This window comes from Carcharodon carcharias, chromosome 4 (genome assembly GCF_017639515.1).
Source record: "Carcharodon carcharias isolate sCarCar2 chromosome 4, sCarCar2.pri, whole genome shotgun sequence".
Lineage (NCBI taxonomy): Eukaryota > Metazoa > Chordata > Chondrichthyes > Lamniformes > Lamnidae > Carcharodon > Carcharodon carcharias.
The window spans coordinates 128,969,841-128,992,720 of record NC_054470.1 but is presented as its reverse complement, the minus strand read 5'-3'; the positions used below and the strand labels follow the sequence as shown (position 1 = coordinate 128,992,720).

The 22,880-nt window shown below is 42.0% G+C and overlaps 1 protein-coding gene across 4 annotated transcripts in view; it reads left to right on the top strand.

Annotated features, from left to right (window-relative positions):
* The window catches only part of pam (peptidylglycine alpha-amidating monooxygenase), a 347,354-nt gene that overhangs the window by 163,577 nt on the left and 160,897 nt on the right, over nucleotides 1-22,880 (top strand). For all 4 annotated transcript variants that reach the window (XM_041185953.1, XM_041185952.1, XM_041185950.1 and 1 more), the window contains one exon: nucleotides 11,852-11,900. In XM_041185953.1, the coding sequence (XP_041041887.1) occupies nucleotides 11,852-11,900 (49 nt within the window). The remainder of the gene's footprint in view (nucleotides 1-11,851; nucleotides 11,901-22,880) is intronic.

Below are 22,880 nucleotides of genomic sequence, written 5' to 3'. Positions count from 1 at the left end.
TACTCCAGGTGTGTTCTCACCAAAGCCCTGTACAACTGTAGCAAAACTTAACATATCCTTGTACCCCTATCCCATTGCAATAAAGGTAAACATGCCAATTGCCTTTCCAACTGCTTGCTGTACCTGGGTGCTAATGTTGTGTTTCTTGTAGAAGTACACTCAAGTCTCTCTGAATGTCAACATTGAAAAGTTTCACATCCTTTTGACAATTATTCTGCTTTTCTATTATTATTACCAAAGTGAATAACCTCACTCTTACCCATACTATGCACCATCTGTCATCTTGTTGCCTATTGACTCAATCTATCTAAATCTCTTTACAACTTCCTTGTGTCCTCTTTGCAGCTTACACTCCCACCTATCTTTGTATTGTCAGCAAACTTGGATACATTATTCTTGGTCTCTTCAATGAAGTTATTAATAAAGATTGTACATAGTTGAGGCCCCAGCACTGATCCTTGCAACACTCCACTAGTTTTAGCCTGCCAACTTGAAAATGCCCCATTTATCCCTATCCATTACTTGCATTAGCCAATCCTCTATCCATTTCTATTTCTGATATGTAGTTCGTGACTTACACTATGAAGACAGACAAAAGACATTTGTTCAACATCTTAGCCATTTCCTCAATCCCTCAATCCCCTGTCTCTGCTTCTAAGGGACCAACATTTACTTTAGTTACTGTCCTTTTTATATACTTGTAAAAGCCCTTAACATTTATCCTTATATTATTGGCTAGTTTAGGCTCATTCATTTATTTTACTTTTTTATTAACTTTTTGGTTGGTTTCTAAAACATTCCCAATCCTCAGACTAACTACTGTTCTTTGTAATATTATAAGCCTCTTTTAACTAATACTACCCTTAACTTCACTAGTAAGCCACGCATGATCTTACTTGTTGTGTCTTTCTCTTTAATGGAATGCATTTTTGTTGAACACTGATTTGTTTCTTTAAGTGTTTCCCATTGTTTAGTTACTGCTCACATTTATTGCTCACACATTTAACATGCCATGTTGCTCTTAGCCATTTCACAGCAAAAGCAAAATGCTGTGGATGCTCGAAATCTGAAACAAAAACTGAATATGCTAAAACCACTCACCTGGTCAAGTAGCATCTGTGGAGAGAGAAAGTTACTGTCCAAGATCTTCAGGTCAATGGTGGAGCTTGTGTCCCCGCTGCTGATTGCGATTCAAACTGCCCACTTACCATTAACATTAGGTGGACCCTTTACACCTTCCGGTCTTGGCAGCAACAAGATCCAACAACGAGCAGAGTTAGGAAGCCAAATGGCGAGGGTAATTCCAACGAAGCTACATCTCCTTTTTCATCATGAACTGAAGAAATGTCCTTTAAGGTTTGACTTCACTTCAATGACTTACACAGTTTTTAAATGGAGTTATCGCCCCCAGCGTTGCACAACTTCCTGGCCCAACAGTCCTCACCCTTCCAACAATGCTCACCTCTTCCCTCAGCCCCTGACAATGCTCACTCCCCTCCCTCACCCCATGGCAATATTCACTGCCTTCCTCAACCCCACCCACCCTGAAAATGTTCAGCCACACCTTCACCCCACATTCCCAATAGTGTTCACTCCCTCTCTGAGCCCCCCAGCAATGTTCATCCTCTCCCTCATCACCTCTTTCTCCCCTCTCCTTCCAAACAATGATCATTCCTATCTCACCCCCCAACATTGTTCATCCTTCACTCACCCCATAACAATGCTCACTGGCCTCTCCCCTCACCCACCCCCACAATGCAATGTTGTCGCGAGGGGGGTGAACATTGTCTGGAGGGGAAGGGGGAAGTGAACACTGTCGGGATGGGGGTGCGAGCGAACATTGTCGGGATGGGGGAAAGGAGCATTGTCAGGAGGGGTGGAAATGAATGTTGTTGGGAGTGGAGAGGGTGAAAGTTGTTGGGAGGGGGAGAGATGAACATTGTCAGGGGTGGTGAACGTTGTGGGGGGCGTGGAAGTGAACGTTGGTAGGAGAGATAGCATTGTCAGGAGGGAATGAACATTGTTACTCCAGCTAACTTATTCGAACTGTGCTCCTGAGCAGGCTTTACACCTGCTAGGAAAATTTCTAAGTAAACCTGGGGAGGCAGTAGCGTAGTGGTGCTGTCACTGGACGAGTACTCTAGATACCCACGGTAATGCTCTGGGGACATGGGTTCGTATCCCACCATGGTAGATAGTGAAATTTGAATCCAATAAAAAATCTGAAAGTCCAGTGATGACCATGAAATTATTGTCAATTGTTGTAAAAACCCATCTGGTTCACTAATGCCCTTTAGGGAAGGAAATCTGCCTACATGTGATTCCAGACCAGGTAAGGATGGCAGATTTTCTTCCCTAAACTCCCTGACTCTTAAATGCCTCTGAAACGGCCTAGCACTCCGTTCTCAAGGGCAATTAGGGATGGACGCCCACATCTCATCAGCGAATAATGCAAACTGTAGGGCCAACAGCTCAAGTCTTTGCGGTTCTGATCATCTGATCCCACTGTCATAGGGAATTATGCAGCAATCTCTGGAGGGTAAAACAGGCAATCGGAAGTTTAAATGTCCTGCATAAGTACCATGTACGTGTGCATGTCAGGACTTCCTTGGACTCCCAGGCACATCAACGACTTAAGTGGAGTCATTTGCTGCATCCCACATTGGAAAATTCATGCTAGTGTTTCAGTCGATAACCCTTGATCAAAACTGGAAGTTGGTAGAGCTTAAGGCTAGAAAATTTGACTCCCTAGTTCCAAGTGTTTAGTGCTATGAGTGCAATTTGGCTCCAAAATGGTGTGCATTTGTACTGTTCTGATGCGAGCAGCCCTGGGTGCCATGCTAGTGAGGGTGTTAGCTTGTGTGCAAGAAAGCGTCCATCAGAAGTATACAGAACAGGGAGATCATGACGTCAGTAAAATTGCAACACCTATTTGAGGCCAGGTTGGCCATTTTGAAACTCACCCCATACAGTCAGCAGCAGGAAGAACTTTCTAACAACACTATTTAATGGAATCATGAACTATTTACAGGTTACTTGTTAATTGATTTTTACTGATTGTTGCTGTGATTGTAGAAGTGTTTGATTTCTAGATTTTTTTTTAAAGTTGCAAAAGCTAGCAGGGAGTGGTGTGGCATTTACTGAAGGGACTTTTCCTGACTTCAGTGATTCTGAACAAATTACTTGCTCTGAGATATGGGTGTAGTAATATGCATGCATTCTCCTTGTATTCAGTATGGCAAGGAGAATGGGTAGAGGCAACACAGAACAGGACAAACTGCTGGGAGAGAAAGGAAATGGAAAAATGCTCTCAGCAGGAAGCCATATCTGCCCAGGGTGTTCAAGGAGCAATTCTCCAACCTGAACTCAGTGAAAAGTGTATCAGATGCCTCTGCTTCACTAAGGAGGTAATCACTAAAAGCTGCCACCTGCTGCAATCAGAACTGCAACCTCAGAAGAAGGCATGGGCACATTGCCAGTGGCTGGGAAGGTAACCATGGCCATGAAGTTTTATGCATTGGCTCCTTCCTGGCTGGAGCAGGCAATATTTGTAACATCTCCCACTTTGCTGATCGCTGTTGCATAAGGAAGGTAACTGAGGTTCTGTATTCTCTTGCTATTTTTACAACAATCTGATAGAGCGGTACTGTAGGGCACAAAAGGAGATTTTTGTTCTGGCGGCAGATTACAAGACTGGGTACATCATGTTGTTGTTGGGCTAATCTGTTTACTTTGCTGAGTGTGATATGATTGTGGGAGAGCAGTCAACAGTCAAGTAAAAGTGCTGAAATGCCTTGGTAAAGCTGGACTAATAAGAGCTGTCTGGAAACAAGGGGTGGAATTTAATCCAGCCTGTTACGGCAGTAACGATGACGGTTGGACACATTAAATCATGCAGAAAGCCACACGTCAGGCTTCCGATGACAGGAAATTGTCCTGCAATTAAATTGTTCACTCCTGTTGGAGGTACTTAGGCTCACTAAGGAGCCTGTTGCTATAATTAAAACTACTTCTGACGGGGATTAAGTTCTGGTTTTTGAATTTAATAAAACCCCCACAGGAATTCTGTGACTGCCAAAACACGCCCAGTGAAAATTGGCAGTTTAAGTGCAGCTTGATTAACCTGTGTTTAATTTTGAAGATGGCTTCCATTGCATTGTCCTATGAGTAAAGTGCATCCAGGCACAAATGAACAACAGCCTAAGGGGCTGATCTTTGCAGTTGAGGAGTGGAGCCTTTCAAAGGATGCTGGCCTGGGAGCAGCAGAGGGCTAGTCTCTTAAAGTACACTCACCAGAGTAGTATAGGTATCTTAACGTGGTGGTGCGCAACTCTGGCAACAGGTCGCAGGGATTCAAGATGGGATTAATATACCCTCTAATGGTCCATCCACTGGCATTTGAAGATCTCTGTCATGAGGCTGTGGGCAATGAATTAGAGGTAGCACTACAGAACACCCAGCAGCAGATGCCAGAGGATGCACCACACTAAGCGGCCAGGCAGCATGAGAGATGAAGACATTGATCCCCAGCCCAGAGTCGCCTTCATAAGGCTGAGCTATTTGCAAATGGTTGAAAGGCAGTGCCAGAGCTGACTCCACCTTTCTCACGAGACCATCACAGAGCTATGTGCTGTAATGCAGGCTGACCTTCGACCATGTGGTGGTAACCTCATGCCAGTGTTGCTTAAAGTTATAGCCACACTAAATTTTTACGCCACTGGTTTCTTCCAGGGATCGACCAGTGACCTGTGCGGAATCTTCTAAGCAACCACACACTGTTGCATCAAGGAGGTCACCAATGCTCTTTTCAAAGGGCTAGTGACTTCATACAGTTTAGGACAGATGAGGAGAGCCAGGCTGACTGCGCCATGGACTTAGCAGCCATGGCAGGTTTCCCAAGAGTGCAGGGTGTGATGGACTGCACACATGTAGCCATCAAGGCACCCTCTAACCAACTGGCTGCATTCATCAACCGTAAAGAATTCTACTCCCTGAACATTCAGATAATCTGACCGTCGTAAAGTGATTTAGGTGTGCGCAGGGTAGCCATGATGCATATATCCTGCAATATTCCCAGGTGCCACACCTGTCAGACTACGCTATCAGGTCAATGGATGGCTCCTTGGGGACAGGGGATACCCTCTATGTACCTAGTTAAAGACTCAAGACCCCCTTGAGAAGCACTCACACTGATACAGAAGAGTGATACAATGCCAGCACAGGAACACAAGGGCCATAATTGAGCAGCCAATTAGTTTATTGAAGATGCTTTCCTGTTGCCTCGACATGGTGGGGGCAACTCTTCAATATGACCCAGAGAGAGTGTCATGCATCATGGTGTGCTGTGTGTTACACAATCTTGCCCTGCAGAGGGCAGGGGAAGCATCTGAAACTGGAGGAGGAACAGGTGGCAGCACCTTCATTGGATGAGGAGGATGAGGCTGCTGCGGAACAGGAACATGACACTAGCATCTCCATGGTGCAGACATCTGATGGCAGAGCTTGATGCCAGGGAGGCATGGGAAATCCGATTACAGTCATTTCCATTGCCTTGTATTGTAGGGAAGGACAGTGGGGAAATGGTTTTCTTGGTTGCCTTTGGCATTCAACAGCTTTCATACATAAACTACACACCATCCCATCCCTTTCTGCAGACCTTATGCTGGCACCCATTGAGGCATCAGGCAAACATCATGCCCGTTACTCAACCACTGAGGACTCTTCCCATTCTTATCCTGCTATAATGTCATGAAGGCCACTATTGCTGAGTAACACAGATCTGAAAAGTCCAAACAAATTTAATTCATTACAAAAAAATTTTTTGTACAAATTCAATCAAGCCCCGGTGCTACATTGGTGTATTTATGTGCCATTCTTAGAACGTTTACGGATGCTGTGACACGGTACATCCCCAGACTCTGCAGACAACTATGAGGGAGGCTGTTGCTCCCCATGTCACCTGGCCTTTGATAACTCTGGAGGATGTCCTCTGCATGCTGCCAGCCTGAATGGGCCAGCGCGAGTAGGGACTCCTACACTAGGAGCCTCCTCTGTGGCCGCGGGCAGCTGAATGAATTCGGGTCACTGGCACAGGAGGAGGAGAGCTACTGGCAAACCTCGGAGTGCTGTGAGAGGTACCCTCAAATTCTTTAATCAGCAGTTCCTATGTCCTCTCAATGTGGGGTGGCACCTCCCTGCTCTCTGCAGGTGGCGGTGCTCTTGGAGGGATGTACCAGGGCACTGTTCACCTGTCACTGGCCAGTTGCAACATTGTGGTCATGGCGCCACTGAAGGTCTGCAGGCTTATGCCATCACCACTTGTCTCCTGAGTCTGCCCTTCCATGATGGTTACCACCCTCTCCATGGAAGAAGCAATACACTTATCTGCCTAAGACATGGCTGAGATCGTGGCCTGGATGGACCCCTCCATCATGTGCATATATGCCTGCTTAGTATTTTGAGCAGCTCTGCCAGATTCCCCCCACTATCTGTCTCTGTAACTTTGACAGGTTGATTTGCGGCCACCCTTCATTGGTCTAGGGCACAGCATTGGTCTGGCCTCCAGCAGTTTTCCGATTGCTGTAGCCTGGGCTGTCTCAGCCTTTGTCATCTGTATCCGCTCAACGTTGAGATGCTCATTTGGGTGGGACCCAGAGTCGATACAAGCGTGGCAACCCATCAGATGTGTGTATCTGTGTTGGCGCTGGTGCAGGGGAATAATGTGATGCTGCTTCCCCTGACACTGGACCACTCTCACTTTTCAGAGGAAATGGCCTGCGGCTCTGATGCAAGTTTTGCAGGTGCTTCACCTGGTGTCACTCCTGTCAAGGAAATAAAAACACAATGAGGTCCTGAGATTATAAACTATGATATACTGACAGCAGGCGCAGTGCTCTCCCATTCCAGTGAAAGTTAATCGCTATGCATGGTCCTCGCTCTCCACAATTGGAACTTCAAACTCTGTTTCTTAGACAGAATGACACCCCTGCTCCCCAGCCAGTTCCAGGGCCTCCGACTCAACAGGGCTGAGATTCCTGATGTCGGGCACTCCTCCACCTTCCTTGGCCTCCTCTGCCCTATTGTAGGTCAGTTTGTCCTGCAAGCACAAGTGAATAGCAAGTTGGACTCCGGATAAGGAATTGTCCTCAACTCTGGTCTTTCCCCTAGCCTTGTGAGGAGTGCACTCGAACTGAGATGATTGACCTTCAGCAACCACAGCCATCTCCCTTTGTGTCCAGGACATCACTGCAGGTGTTCCTCAGGGTAGTGACCTAGGCCCAGCCAGCTTCAGCTGCTACATCAATGGCCTTCCCTCCATCATAAGGTCAGAAGTGAGGATGTTTGCTGCTGATTGTGCAATGTTCAGAACCATTTGCGACTCTTCAGCTATTAAAGCTGTATGTGCCCATTTGCAGCAAGACCGGGGCAACATTCAGGCTTGGGCTGATAAGTGGCAACTAACATTTGTGCCACACAAGTGCCAGGCAATGACCATCTCCAACAAGAGAATATACAACCATCTCACCTTCACATTAATTGACATTACAATCACTGAATCCCCCACTATCAAAATCCTGACAGTTACTATTGACCAGAAACTGAACTGAACTGAACGGACCAGCCATATGAGCACTCTGGCTACAAGAGCAGATCAGAGGCTGGGAATTCTGCAAAGAGTAACTCGCCTCCTGACTCCCCAAAGCCTGTCCACCATCTACAAGGCACAAGTCAGGACGTGATGTAATACTCTCCACTTGCCTGGATGGGTGCTTTCGGCCATTTCTTGATATTGCATGGAGTAAATCAAATTGGCCAAATCCTGGCATCTGTGGTGCCTGGGACCTCAGGAGGAGGCCGAGATGGATCATCCCATCATTGAAGATTGGGATATTTGTGGAGCCTCTTCCCCCTGTTAATTGTTTAATTGTCCACCATCATTCATGGCCAGATGTGGAAGTACTGCAGGCCTCAGATCTTATCTATTGGTTGTGGGATTGTTTAATCCTTTCACATGCTACATCTTCTCAAACATCACAACATATTTCAAACTGATCTATCACCGTGTTTAATCATTATATAAGACCCATTGTTGAATATGCAGTGCCAGTTTGGCAGGCTGGCCTTACCACAAAAAGTAGAACAAATCCAACTGACCGCAAAAGCAGTACAAATTCAGCCCAGCCAATTAATCCCATCAGTCTACTCTCAATCATTAACAAAATGATGGAAAGTTTTGTCAACATTGCTATCAAGCAGCACTTAGCAATAACCTGCTCACTAAAGCTTAGCTTGGGATCCACCAGGGCCAATAAGCTCCTGACCTCATTACAGTCTTGGTCCAAACATGGATAAAAGAATTGAACTTGAGGTGAGGGTGACTGCCCTTGACATCAAGGCAGTATTTGACCAAATGTAGTATCATGGAGCCCTGGTAAAACTGGAGTCAATGGGAATCAGAAGGAAACTCTCCACTGGTTGGAGTCATACCTAGCACAAAGGAAGATGGATGTGGTGTCGGAGGTCAGTCATCTCAGTCAATGGAAATCGCTGCAGGAGTTCCTCAGGGTAATGTCCTTGGCTCGGCCATTTTCAGCTGCTTCATCAATGACCTTCTTTCCATCATAAGGTCAGAAGTGCTGCTGATTGCACAATATTCAGTTCGGCAACTCCTCAGACACTGAAGCAGTCCGTGTCCATATGCACTAACACTTGGACAATTCAGATTTGAGCTGATAAGTGGCAAGTAACATTTGTGCCACACAAGTGCCAGGCATTGACCATCTCCAACAAGAGGGAATCTAACCATCTCCCCATCACATTCAATGGCATTGCCATTGCTGAATCCCTCACTATTAAGATCCTGTGGGTTACCAATGACCAGAAACTGAATTGGACCAGCCACATAAATACTGTGGCTACAAGAGCAGGACAGAGGCTAGGGATTCTGTGGAGAGTAACTCACCTCCTGACTCCCCAAAACCTGTCTGCTATCTCCAAACACAGGTCAGGAGTGCGTTGGAGAACTCTCCACTTGCTTGGATGAGTGCAGTTCCAACACTCAAGAATCTTGACACCATCTACCACCTAGAAGGACAAGGACAGCAGTTGCATGGGAACACCACCTACAAGTTCCTCTCCAAGCCACATACCATCCTGAACTATATCACCGTTCCTTCCCTGCTGCTGGGTCAAAATCCTGGAAGTTCCTTCCGAACAGCAATGCAGGTGTACCTCCACCACATGGACCGTAATGGTTCAAGAAGGTGGCTCACCATCATCTTCTCAAGGGCATGTAGGGATGGGCACTAAATGCTGGCCTGGGGAGCAATGCTCACATCCTATGAAAGAATTTTTAAAAAAACAAAGAGCATGTGGGTAAGCTTGAAAGATTTTAGAAACGAGCACTGAAACTGATCCTAGGTAATGCATGTCAAAGCTACTCTGACACAGTCAAGCTATTGAATATATGTTCACATGCTGAAAGATGGAAAAAGCTTTGCCTGGACGTAGCTAGAAAACTTTTGAACCTCACCTCACAAAAATAAATGTGCGTTGGAATTAAGAAGAAAAGACAATTCCGCAAATAAGATGTAGAACAAATAGACTGCGTGACAACCCAATTCTCTACTGTGTAAAACTCATAAATAGTATGTAAATGATTGAGAATTTAAGGAACTCTGCCTGACAACATATGATCTGTGGACTTCCATACTTAATGCACAGGGCAGTAGACCTTCCATTTTTATTCTGTAAATTAAGTAAACCTGCAAGTGCAGCATCTCGTAATTATTTGTATACTGAAGTGTTCATAATTGTGAACTCTTATTATTTTATATTTTATTTTTATTTTGATTGTCTATAATGAGCTATGAATTATGATTATTTGTTTTATACACATCATCGTCACAATTTGGCACTGATACCAAGATGAATTTTCGATAAACCAATCATCTATTGATCCACCCATTCATCCATCCATCAGTCCCTCCTTTCCTCCATCCTCCCTCTCTCCGTCCATCGATCTGTCTCTCCCTCCCTCCGTACCTGCACTTCCTTTCTATCCCCTCCTTTTCCCGTCATTCTTCCCCCTTTCCTCATCCTTCCTTCCCCCAACTTCAATACTAATCAAGCTCCTTTGTATTGTGGTTCCGAAAGGCCAGTTGTCATAGTCGTATGAATTTGTTAACATCAATTTTCAATTGACTTCAAATTGTTACTTTCCATCAAAGAATGTTTTGATACAAAGTTCAATGGTTCATTTCCACAACTGACCGCCTTGATGGTGATTAGCACCTCTCCAGACAAGTTTGTACAATGTAATGATATGAACTTCTGTCAATCATATCAGCCAAAATTGTTAAATAGCTTCCTTTGTATTTTTGCATCGTAATATTGCCATGCTTTCACCATTTGCTTGAGACCTTCCTGCAAGCTTCCAAGAATGATCCTTCCATTTAAATAAGATAATGAGAGTCATTGGCGATACTGACATCAGAAAAATGCAGACCAAAACTATGATGCATTCAGCAGTTCATTTTTGATATCTGCAATTTAATAAGGCAGAACAACTTTATATCATGATGTTCAGATTAACTATAATGGCCTTTAATTTTAAGTTGCCTATTTGGAATTTCTTAGTAATTACATTTTTTGAATACTAATTTCTCACTTTGCTGTATTATTTATGTTGCTCGTGCAAATAATGATACTTAACTTAATTGAGATAATTCTTACTGAATTTAGTAATAGGCTGAATATCACAGTCTTAGCCCAGTAAAGAACAAGGCTGAAAGGGGTAAGAAGTCGAGAGAGGGCCAAGTTTTGTCATGTTTTTGCCAAACTTTGTTACTAACTAAGCATATATCCTGAACAGGTTATTTTGCCTATTAGAGGTTTTTTCATTATATATCTGCACTGTATTGATAGTATTTGTCAAATTCTACTGTGTTTGTAATTCAGTTTAATTTTAAATGCATATAATTGACATTTTCTGTAAAACTTCTGGTCTCTTCAATGGTGCCATTGAAAGCAAGTGATATTAAGGAAAATACTCATTTTAGGTGCCAGTAGCATAGATCAGAACAAGTGAAGAGGTCACTCAGTAGAGTGCATACCTTCGCCAGACTCCGATAGCTCAACGTTATTACAATTATGCAGCTCTTCCTTGAGGCTTTTCCCTACCTGTTTAGTGTTCTGTAATGGCAAAGCAGAGAACAAAAGCTTTTTATAAAGAGCTTTTATCTCACTAGGGAGGTTTCAGATACATCCACATCCGACAAACTGCTCTGAAAACTCTGTTCACATTTTGACAGCTGTGACAAATTGCATCACAACAGCTGAGACAGTCCACAACATTCTAAAACAATCAACAATATTCTAAATAAAACAACCCACAACATCCTTTTAAAAAGTCAAATCACATTATCTCCCAACCTTGATGGATCCTTTAAAAAAGATTCCAAGATTTGGATCCACATCTTTGCCAAAAAAAATTCAGTTCTTTCTTTGAACATGTACTACCCATGTACCAAGTTTTGTTGAAATCTGTCCATTGTTTTTTGAGATATATTGTTTACAGACAGGCTTACAGGAGCAAAAAAAATACCTGCACCCACCTTGAGTGGTGGAGGTGATAGTCCACCTTGCCAAGTACTGTAAAGAAGCTATTTGGTATTCGAAAATCTTGCACAGCTTAACGTGCAGAGATTACTGAAAGGTGATGATGTCTTGACAAAAAGAAGTCATGCTTTGTTTACAGAAGATGCTTTGAAATTTTTGAGAAAAACACTGATTTGGTATGAAAAAGTGAAACTTCATTCTATTTAAACTTCAAATTTATGTGTTCTTTCAGATAACCACAAAGATTGCTCTGGTGTAACACTACAGATGACATTTCTTCAGTAAGTATCCAGATTTAAGATCTTATAAAATGTTTAGGATATCTTTATGTGGTATCCCATTACAAGATCATCAATAAAATGTTGTATTATCTTCCACCTTCTTCCAAAAAAAATCAAATTGTTACCCCATAGTTGATTTTATGAATTTTCATTCTGAAAGAGCAAAATATTATTAGCGTGAGGTATCCATTCTTGCTCATCCACACACTGTTATTTAGTGACATCATGTACAGGCACAGGATCAGCTACCATATGCATCATGACAACATCCAGGTTCAACTGTACAATACTTCCTTTGACCTCATGACAATTTTCTTTTCTGTCAGAAGCTAAGGCGTGATTGAATGGAAGCTTGCTTCAACTGAACATTGGGTAGACTCAAATCATGCTTTTGGTCTTTCCATAGCCTCCACTCCCTTACCACTGATTCCATTCCTTTTTTCTGACATTTGGGCAGATTGAACAAGGAAATTAAAAATCTTGCCTGACCCTGAATTAATCTTGACCCTGAGTTAATTTTAATATTCCACATCCTATATATCATCAAAATTAATTTTGCCTACACCATATCTCCAATCTCACCTCCACTTCTCCACTCCAAAACATTTATTCTCACTGTCATCACCTCTGAGCTTGATTTTTTAATGCAGCCAACTGACTGTGTGAAGACTTGGAGTTTGGTGAGAGGGGAGTTTTAAGTGTTAATTTTGTACTTAGATGTTCCTCTTGAGATCTAGTCTAGTCTGCAATTAGCAGTAACTGGAAGGTACTATGTACGCAGGCTAAGTTCTTTCCTGCAGTTTAGACAGGATAAACTCACTCTCGGCTGTAGGAGCTGAGTAATTAATTAGCTAACTGGTTGAACCTGGTTACTGTAGCCCCAGTTCAGTTTATTATAAATCCAGGGTTCTTCAGTGTAGCCTTGACTAATTGAGTGAAGACTTAGAGTTTGGTGAGAGGGGCGTTAGGAGAAGAATTTGCTTGTTTCCCCTTTCTATCTTTCTCAGCCCATAGAAATTGGTTCTTGCTCTACTCAGAGAAAGGAGCCAGCTGCTTGGTGAGTATCTGGTAAGTGGATAAGTTCTATTGTATCCCGAAGATTTAAAATAGTACAAAATTTGGTGGTAAAGTTAACAAGAAAGCAACATAAATAAGGCAATTAAGTGATTATTTAAAACACATTAAGGACGGCAGGACATGTGATGTGTCAAGGCTGCAGCATGTGCGAGAACCTGGATAACATTGTGACTGAGAACAAACATGTCTGTAGTAAGTGTTTGCAGCTTGAGGAACTTCGGATCAGAGTCATTGAGCTGGAGGCTGAGCTGCAGACTCTGTGACACAGCAGGGAAGGGGAAAGTTACCTGGATACGTTATACCAGGATACAGTCACACCACTTAGGATAGGGTCTTTTGATTGTTCAATGATAGGAGGGTGTGACTGCGAGTGAGGTGGGTAAGGGGATCCAGAGTGCAAAAAAAAACCAAAATACTGCGGAACTGGAAATCCAAAACAAAAACAGAATTACCTGGAAAAACTCAGCAGGTCTGGTAGCATCGGCGGAGAAGAAAAGAGTTGACGTTTTGAGTCCTCATGACCCTTCAATTCTAGTTCTGTTGAAGGGTCATGAGGACTCGAAACGTCAACTCTTTTCTTCTCCGCCGATGCTGCCAGGCCTGCTGAGATTTTCCAGGTAATTCTGTTTTTGATCCAGAATGCAGATGTATGAACCTCTGCAATTGTCCAATAGGTTTGAGGTTCTCTCAGATTGTTTGGATGAGAACAGGAGTGGCGGGATGGATGAGCAACCTGACCATGGCACCATGGTACAGGAAGCCATTCAAGTAGGGGGAGCAAAAAGGAACGAAGTGGTAGTAGGTACAGTACAGTAAGGGGGATTGACACTGTTCTCTGTCGCAAAGAGAGATGGCCTTGTTGCCTGCCTGGTGCTGGGGTTTGGGACATCTGCTCAGTGCTGGAGAGGAATTTGCAGTGAGGGGGGTGGGGAGGATCGAGTGGTCATGGCTATGTAGGTACCAACAACATGCAGGTTGAGGAAGGAGGCTCTGCATAGTCAGTATGCCTCAAAGGCAATAATTTCTGGATTATTACCTGAGCCACGTACAAATTAGCATAGGACAAGTAAAATTATCCTAGACCTGGAATTGTGCAATGAGATGGGATTAATTAATGGCCTCATAGTGAAGGCACCCCTATGTGGCAGCAACCATAGTATGATTGAATTTTACATTAAATTAGAGGGAGAAATGAGTGCGTCCAAGAGTAGCATTTTAAATTTAAATAAGGGCAATTATGAGGGCATGAAAACAACTAGCTGAAGTGGACTGGCAAATGAGGTTAAGGGATCTGTCAGTAGAAGTTCAGTGACAGATCTTTAAAGGGATATTTCAGAGTACACGGAATATATGCATTTAAATGAGAAAGGAGATTTCCAAGGGGAGGGCCCCCCTCCATCCGTAGTTAACTAAAAAAAATTAAAGACAGTATCAAACTTAAAGTAAAAGCACATAATTATGCAAAGATGGGTGGCAGGTCAGAAGATTGGAAATAATATAAAGAACAGCAAAGAATGACAAAAAGATTAGTAAGAAGGGAAAAATTAGAGTGCGAGAGAAAGCTAGCTAGTAACATAAAGACGGATAGTTTCTATAGATATTTAAACAAAAAAAGAGTTAACAAAGTGAGCTTTGGGCCTGTAATGAGTGCGTCTGAGGAATTGATAATTAATCAGTTATTTTGCTTCGGTTTTCATTATAGAGAACACAAGTAGAGGAAATAGCTGTAAATCAGGAAATGGAAGGAAGGGAGGAACTCGGGAAAATTACAATCACCAGGGAAGTGGTATTGAACAAATTGTTGGGGCTGCAGGCTGACAAATCTTCACCCTAAGGTCTTGAAAGAAGTGGCGAGTGAGATAGTTGATGCATTGGTTTTAATTTTCCAAAATTCCCTAGATTCAGGGAAGGTTCCATTAGATTGGAAAATAGCAAATATAACTCATATTCAAATAGTCAAAAAGTGAGGAAGACAGAAAGTAGGAAACTATAAGCCAGTTAGCCCAAAATCTGTCATAGGGAAAATGTTAGAAGCTGTTATTAAAGATATTATAACAGGACACTTGGAAAAATTCAACACAATCAGGCAGAGTCGACATGGTATTGTAAAAGGGAAATCATGTTTAACCAATTTATTGGAGTTCTTTGAAGGAGTCACATTTAAAGAAGGCATTTGATAAAGTGCCACGTCAAAGGTTATTGCAGAAAATAAAAGCTCATGGTGTAGGGGGTAACATATTGGTATGGACAGAAGATTGGCTAGCTAACAGGAAGCAGAGAGTTGGCATAAATGGGTCTGCTTCTGGTTGGAAGGATTTGATGAGTGGTGTGCCACAGTGATCAGTGCTCAGGCCTCAACTTTTTAAAATTTATATAAATGACTTGGATGAAGGGACCAAAGGAATGATTGCTAAATTTGTTGATGACACAAAGATAAGTAGGAAAGTAAATTGTGAAGAGGATCCAAGGAGGCTACAAAATAACATAGGTTAAGTGAGTGGACAAAGATCTCGAAAATGGAGTATAATGTGGGCAAATGTGAAATCGTTCATTTTGGCAGGAAGAATAAAAAGGAAGCTCATTATCTAAATGGTGAGAGATTGCAGAACTCAGATTCAAAGGGATCTGGTTGTCCTAGTGCATGAATCTCAAAAGTTTAGTACGCAGGTACAGCAGGTAATTAGGAAAAGCGAATAGAATGTTATCATTTATTGAGAGGGGAATTGATTACAAAAGTAGGGAGGTTATGCTTCAGTTGTACAGGGCATTGGTGAGCCCACATCTGGAATATTGTGTACAGAACTGGTCTCCTTATTTAAAGAAAGATGTAAATGCATTAGAAGCAGTTCAGAGAAGGTTTACTAGACTAATATCTGGAATGAGTGGGTTGCCTTATGAGGAAAGGCTAGGCAGGTTAGCCCAGTATCCACTGGAATTTAACAGAGTAAGAAGTAACTTGATTGAAATATATAAGATCCTGAGGGGTTTTGACAGGGTGGATATGGAGAAGATGTTTCCTCTTGTAGGAGAATCTAGAACTAGAAGTGGAGTCACTGTTTAAAAATAAGGGGTCACTCATTTAGGACAGAGATGAGTTTTTTTCTGAGAGTTAAGAGTCTTTGAAACGCTCTTCCTCAAGAGGCTGTGGAAGCAGAGTCTTTGAATATTTTTTAAGGCAGAGCTCGATAGATTCTTGATGAACAGGGAGGGTGAAAGGCTATAAGATGTAAGCAGGAATGTGGGGTTGAGTTTACATTCAGATCAGCCATGATCTTATTGAATGACAGAGCAGGCTCAAGGGGCCAAGTGGCCTACTTCTGCTCCTAATTCATATGTTCGTATAAACTTTCCATTAATGCATTCAAAAATAAGCTGCCCATGTCTATCCTGCGCTAATTGTCACTTACTACTCTGATTTTTAATCTAACATTGGCTCTTTTAATTCAAACTATTAAGGGATAAAATCCTAAGCCTCATTTAAAAACTGCTCTATGGCCTCACTTTCACAAACCTTTGTGATCTCCTTCAGCCTTATGCTTCCTTCACTCTTCAATTCTTTAACTCTGGTGTTCTGTACATTTTTCTCTCCCTTCATTCCATCATTGGTGGCAGATCCTTCAGCCAATTTAGCCCTACTGCCCAGAACTTGCACCCTAAACCCATCTACCTCTGTACTTTCCCATCTTTTAGAACCCCCCCCCCCCACCAAACTTTATCTATCAACTAAACTTTTAGTCACCTTTTCTAACTCTCGCAATCTGGTTCACTGTCCATTCCTTTCCTTTGATTTTTCTACATTAAAGGTGTTAAGTGTTTTTGCTTGTTCACATTTTACATTCGTTGATTCTAAAATGTTCAGGCAATAAGTTTTTTTTATGTTCAGCTTTTCTTTTCTTTTGTAACTTTCTCCTTTTCACTCGCACCATCAGTCAGAGAGGATCTAGACACGGGGAAACAATCAGCAGAGACTCTATGGTTAGAATAGATGAATAAGAGAGAACTTAAAGCTGTAATGGGAGTTGGCTGTAGGTCTGCTGTTAGCAGGAATAAATTGGTCTTATTTCAGAGATCAGAGAAGCTTGTTGCAAAAACAAATTGTGTTTTAATAGGGAAACTTTAATTTTCATATAGATTGGTAAGAGCTGAGGTGCTCAAGTCAGAATGTTAGTGGATTAAAGTGCATTCAAGATAGTTTTTTGGAGCAGTATGTTCCAGAACTAGCAAGAGTAGGCAATAGTAGAATTAATAATCCTAATAGTAAAGGATTTATCAAACAGTGATATGATTTTTAAAATACTTTCATGGGCTGCTGGCATTGCTGGCAAAGGCCAGCATTTGTTGCCCATCCCTTACAACGCCTTCTTGAACTGCTGCTGTCCATCTTGTATAGTCCACCCACAGTGCTGCTAGGAGGGAGTTTCAGGATTTTGATCCAACAAGAACAAGAGTGAAGGAATGGCAATATAGTTTCAAGTCAGGATGATATGTGGTTTGGAGGTGAACATGTAATGTTCTCATGCATTTGCTGCCCTTGTCCTTCTAGGTGATAGAGGTGTTTTGAAGGAGACTTGATGAGTTGCTGCAGTGAATATTGTATGTGATATGCACTGTTGCTATTGTGCATCAGTGATGGTGGCAATCAAAGTTTAAGGCGGTGGATTGGGTGCCGATCAAGTGGGCTGCTTTGTCCTGGATGGTGTTGAGCTTCTTAATTGTTGTTTGAGCTGGTAAGTGGATAGTATTCCATTACACTGCAGACCTATGCGTTGATGGCAAGGGTAGTCACTCATATCTGACCTCTTGAGTTCAGCTCTTTTGTCCATGTTTGGACCAAGGTTGTATTGAGGTCAGGGGCTGTGTGGCCCTGGCTGAACCCAAACTGAGCGTCAAGAGCAGGTTATTCTGTGCTTCATAGCACTATAACGACACCCTCCCTCACTTTGGTGATGATCGAGAGTCGACTGACAGAGCAGTAATTGGCTGGATTGCGTGTACGTACAAACATACAAACACATGAATTAGGGGCTGGAGTAGGCCATTCGGCCTTTTGACCCTGAGCAGCCATTTAATAAGATAATGGCAGATCTAATTGTGGCCTTAACTATTTCCCTGTTTACCCCCTATAACCTTTGACACCCTTGTCGATCATAAATCTATCTAAGTCAGCCTTAAAAATATTCAATGGCCCTGTCTCCACTGCTCTCTGGGGAAGGTAATTCCACAGACTAACAACCCTAGAGAAAAAAAATTCCCCTTATTTGTCTTAACTGGGAGACCCTTTGTTTTTAAACTGTGCCCCCTAGCCCTAGACTCTCCCATTAGGGGAAGATCCTCTCAGCAGCCACCTTGTCAAGTGCCTTCAGGATATTATATATTTCAATAAGGTAATTTCTCATTCTTCCAAACTCCCTTGGATACAGATCCAACCTTTCCTTATAAGGTAACCCCTTCATCCCAGGAATCAGTTGAGTGAACCTTCTCTGAACTGCTTCTAATGCAGTTGTATCCTTTCTTGTGTTCCAGATGTGGCTTCACCAAAGCCCTGTACAACTGTATCAAAACTTCCCTACTTTTATACCCCATTCTCCTTGCAATAAATGCCACCATTCCATTTGCCCTCCAAATAACCTGTCTACTAACTTTTTGTAATTCATGTATCAGGGCACCCAGATCCCTTTGTACCGCACAGTTATGCAATCTCTCTCTATTTAAATAACTTACTGCTTTTCTATTCTTCCTGCAGAAGTGCACAAGTACAAATTGTCCCACATTATACCCCATCTGCCAAGTTTTTGCCACTCACTCAACCTATCTATGTCCCTTTGCAGACTCTTATGCCCTCTTCAACTTGCTTCATATCTATCTTTGTGTCATTCCAAATTTAACAACCATACATTTATGCTGATATTTACTCTGTTTCCTGTTAGCTAACCAATCTTCTATCCATGCTAATATGTTACCCCCTACACCATGAGTTCTTATTTTGTGTAGTAACCTTTGATGTGGCACCTTGTCAAATGCCCTCTAGAAATCCAAGTACACCATATCTACAGATTCTCCTTTATCCATGTTGCTTGTTACTTCCTCAAAGAACCCCAATACATTGGCCAAACACGATTTCCCTTTCACAAAACCATGTTGACTCTGCATTGAGATTTTCTAAGTACTCCCACCAAAGCCTCCTTAATAATAGATTCTAGCACTTTCCCTATGATAGATGTTTAGCTCACTGGCCTGTAGGTTCCTGCTTTCTGTCTCCCTCCTTTCTTGAACAGAGGAGTTACACATGCTATTTTCCAATCTGATGAGACCTTTCCAGAATCTAGGGAATTTTGGAAAGTTACAAACAATGCACCTACTATCTCAGCAATCATTTCTTTTAAGACCCTAGTATGCAGGCCATCAGGTCTTGGGGATTTGCAAGACTTTAGTTCAAATAATTTTCTCATTACCCTTCCCCTGGTGATCATAATTGTTTTAAGCTCTCCCCTTCCTTTCACCTCTTGATTTACAAATATTTCTGGGATGTTACTTATGTCTTCTACAGTGAAGACAGGCACAAAATATCTGTTCAACGTTTCCGCCATTTTCTTATTTCTGGTTATTAATTCCCAGACACACACACTCTCTTGAGGTCAATACTCACTTTAGTTACTCTTTTCCTTTTTAGATACATGCTCGCTCTCTCTCATACTCTGATTTCTCCCCTTTTTTTAGCCATTCTTTGCTGGCTTTTAAATTCTGCCCAATCTTCTGACCTACCACTAATCTTCACAGAATTGTATGCTTTTTCTTTCAATTTAACACTATCTTTAACTTTCTTAATTAGCCATGAATTATGTGTCTTTCTCACAGGAATGTATCTTTGCTGATTGTTATAAAATAGCTCCTTAAGTGCCTGTCACTGCATCTCTGCAGTCCTACCCTTTAACCTAATTTTCCAGTTCACTTTAACCTCCTCTGTCTTCATACCCTTGTAGCTGCCTTTATTTAAGTTTAAAACACCAGCCTTAGACCCACACTTCTCACCCTCAAACTGATGTGAAATTCAATCATGTCATGGTCACCGCTAACAAGAGACTCCTTTACTATGAGGTCGTTACTTAATCCTGTCTCATTGCACATTACCAGGTCTAGAATAGCCTGCTTTCTGGTTAGCTGTAGAACATACTGCTGTAAGACATGGTCCCAAGTGCACTCTATGAACTTTCCAGGCTACCATTACTAATCTGATTCATCTAATCTAAATGTAGATTTTTTTAAAAATCACACATGATATTGCAGTACCTTTCTTACAATCCCCCAAGTTTCTCCCTGTATATTCTGTCCTGCAGTGTAGCTACTGTTGGGGGCCCAATAAACTACTCCCACAAGTGATTTAACAGCTTTTGCTATTTTTTGCCTCTACCCAAACTGATTCTGCATCTTGATCTTTAGAACTAAGGTGATCTCTCACTATTATATTAATGTCATACTTAATTAACAGAGTTACGCCACCAACTTTTCCTAGCTTCCTGTCCTTCTGGAATTTTAAGCACCTTGAATATTCAGGTCCCAGCCTTGGTCACCTTGCAGCCATGGCACTGTCATGGCTATCAGGTCATACATATTTCTATTTGTGTTGACAATTTATCCATTTTGTTATGAATGCTACATACGTTCAGTTACAGAGCCTTTAGTTCTGTCTAGCTGCCTTGTGTTCTGCTTTTTGTGCACAAGACATAACATGGGCAATTTTCCATATTGTCAGGTCGATGCCAATGTCATAGTTGCACTGGAACAACTTGGCTAGGGGTGCGGTTAGTTCTGGAGCACAATTCTTCGGTACTACTCCTGAGATGTTGTCAGTGCCTAAAGCCTTTGCTGAATCCAGTGCCTTCAGCCATTTCTTGATATCTTGTGGAGTGAATTGAATTGGCTGTAGACCTGATCAAATTGATGAATAAAATGTTAGGTTTGAAAGGAGAAAATTAACAGTGTAGTTGGGAGCAGGAGCATAAAATTAAAAAGAGACTTTGACTAAGTGACTCAATTAATTGAGTAAATAAGTGTGTGGCAGATGGATTTCACCATAAGTAAGTGTGAGATCGTCCATTTCGGACCAAAGACTGATATATCTGAATAGTGTTTAAATGATGAAAATCTAGGAATGGTGAAGGTCCAGAGAGATTTAGAGGTCCATGTACACAGATCACTAAAATGTAGTGATCAAGTACAATGATCTAAAAGGCTAATGCAATGCTAAACTCTCTAACTAGGGGGCTAGAATTTAAAAAGCAGGAAGTTTTGTTATGCAGATGCTGGTTAAGCCATAGCTGCAGTACTGTGTACAGTTTTGGTTGCTGCATCTTAGAAAGGAGAACAGAACAGATTTATCTGAATGTTACCAGGTCTCCAAGAGTTTATACTATGAAAAGAGATTACATAATCTAGGTTTGCTTTCCCTGGAATATAAAGGGTTAAGAGGTGATTTGATGGTTTTAAGGTTTTGAAAGGAATTGGCAGAGTAGATAGAATCTTTTTTTCTACTGAATCCAGGTCAAGGGATATATCTTTGCCATCGGAGCCAGGTTGTTCCAGTGAAAGGTTAAGAACATTTCTTCGCATTTTCTGGAACTCTCATGCACAAATAGCAGTAGCTGCTAGTTCAATTAATTATTTTAAATCTGGAATTGTTAGATCTTTTTATTGCAAAAGGGTATTAATGATTATGAAGCCAAGACATGTGGTTGGAATGAAGATACAAATCAGCTATGGTTTCACTGAATGGCAGAACAGACTCTTCAGGGGCTGAATGGCACACTCATAGAACAGGAGTAGGTCATTTAGCCCCTTGAACTTGTTCTGCCATTCAGTGAGATTACGGCAGATCTGCAACTTTACTCCAGATAGCTGCCTTTGCCCCATATTTCCTAATTATTTTGCTTAACAAAAATCAGTCAATCTCTCTTTACTTGATGTTTGTGGAAGAGAGTTCTAAATTTCTGCCACCCTTTGAGTGTACAAGTATGTCGTAATGTCACTCCTCAAAGGTCAAGCTCTAAATTTTAGGCTGAGCCCCCAAGTCTTGGCCTCCCTAACCAGCAGAAATGGTTTCTCTCTATCTATGCTATGGTCTCTTTAATATCTTGAAAACTTGAATCCAGTCACCCCTTAACCATTTAAACTCCAGGGAATGCAATCCTTGATGGTGTAATCACTCCTCGTAATTTAACCCTTGGAGTCAAAGGAACATAAGAAATAGGAGCAAGAGCAGGCTTTTTGGCCCCTTGAGCCTGCTCTGCCATTTTGTTAGATCATGGCTGATCCTCATCTGAACAGCCCTTCTCGAACTAACCAGCTAAGAGAAACAGCCTCTCAGCACCTACCCTGTCAAGCCCTCTCAAGTACCATTCTGGTACATCTACCCTGCACTTCCCCAGTTTCTATTTTCACTTCCTGACCTTATGGATGGTGCACTATTGATAGCACATATACAATGAAGCTTTTCTTATCGATTCATTGAAAAAAAATACTTATCTTTTATGGGTCAATGTCTAAAAGAAACCCAGCCTTAATTCTGGTTATGGATATTAAATGGCCCCAGGTTTCTGTTGCATTGTATAAGGCAATTACTTCTGGAATTCAGAAATAGTTGCTAATTGGATGGTGTTTAATGTGGACAAATGAAATGTTAAATTAAAGAAAAGATCAGCTGGTATGAGCCAGAGAGCAAGAGTACCTGTGCCAGTAGAAGGAAAAGAAAGACTTGCATTATATAACATCTTTCACAGCCATGGGATGTCCTGAAGCGTCTTACAGCCAATGAAGTAATGTAGGAAATGTGACAGCCAATTTGCTTACAGGAATTTCTAACTAGATAGCCTGTTTTCATGATGTCAGTTGAGGGATAAATATTGACCA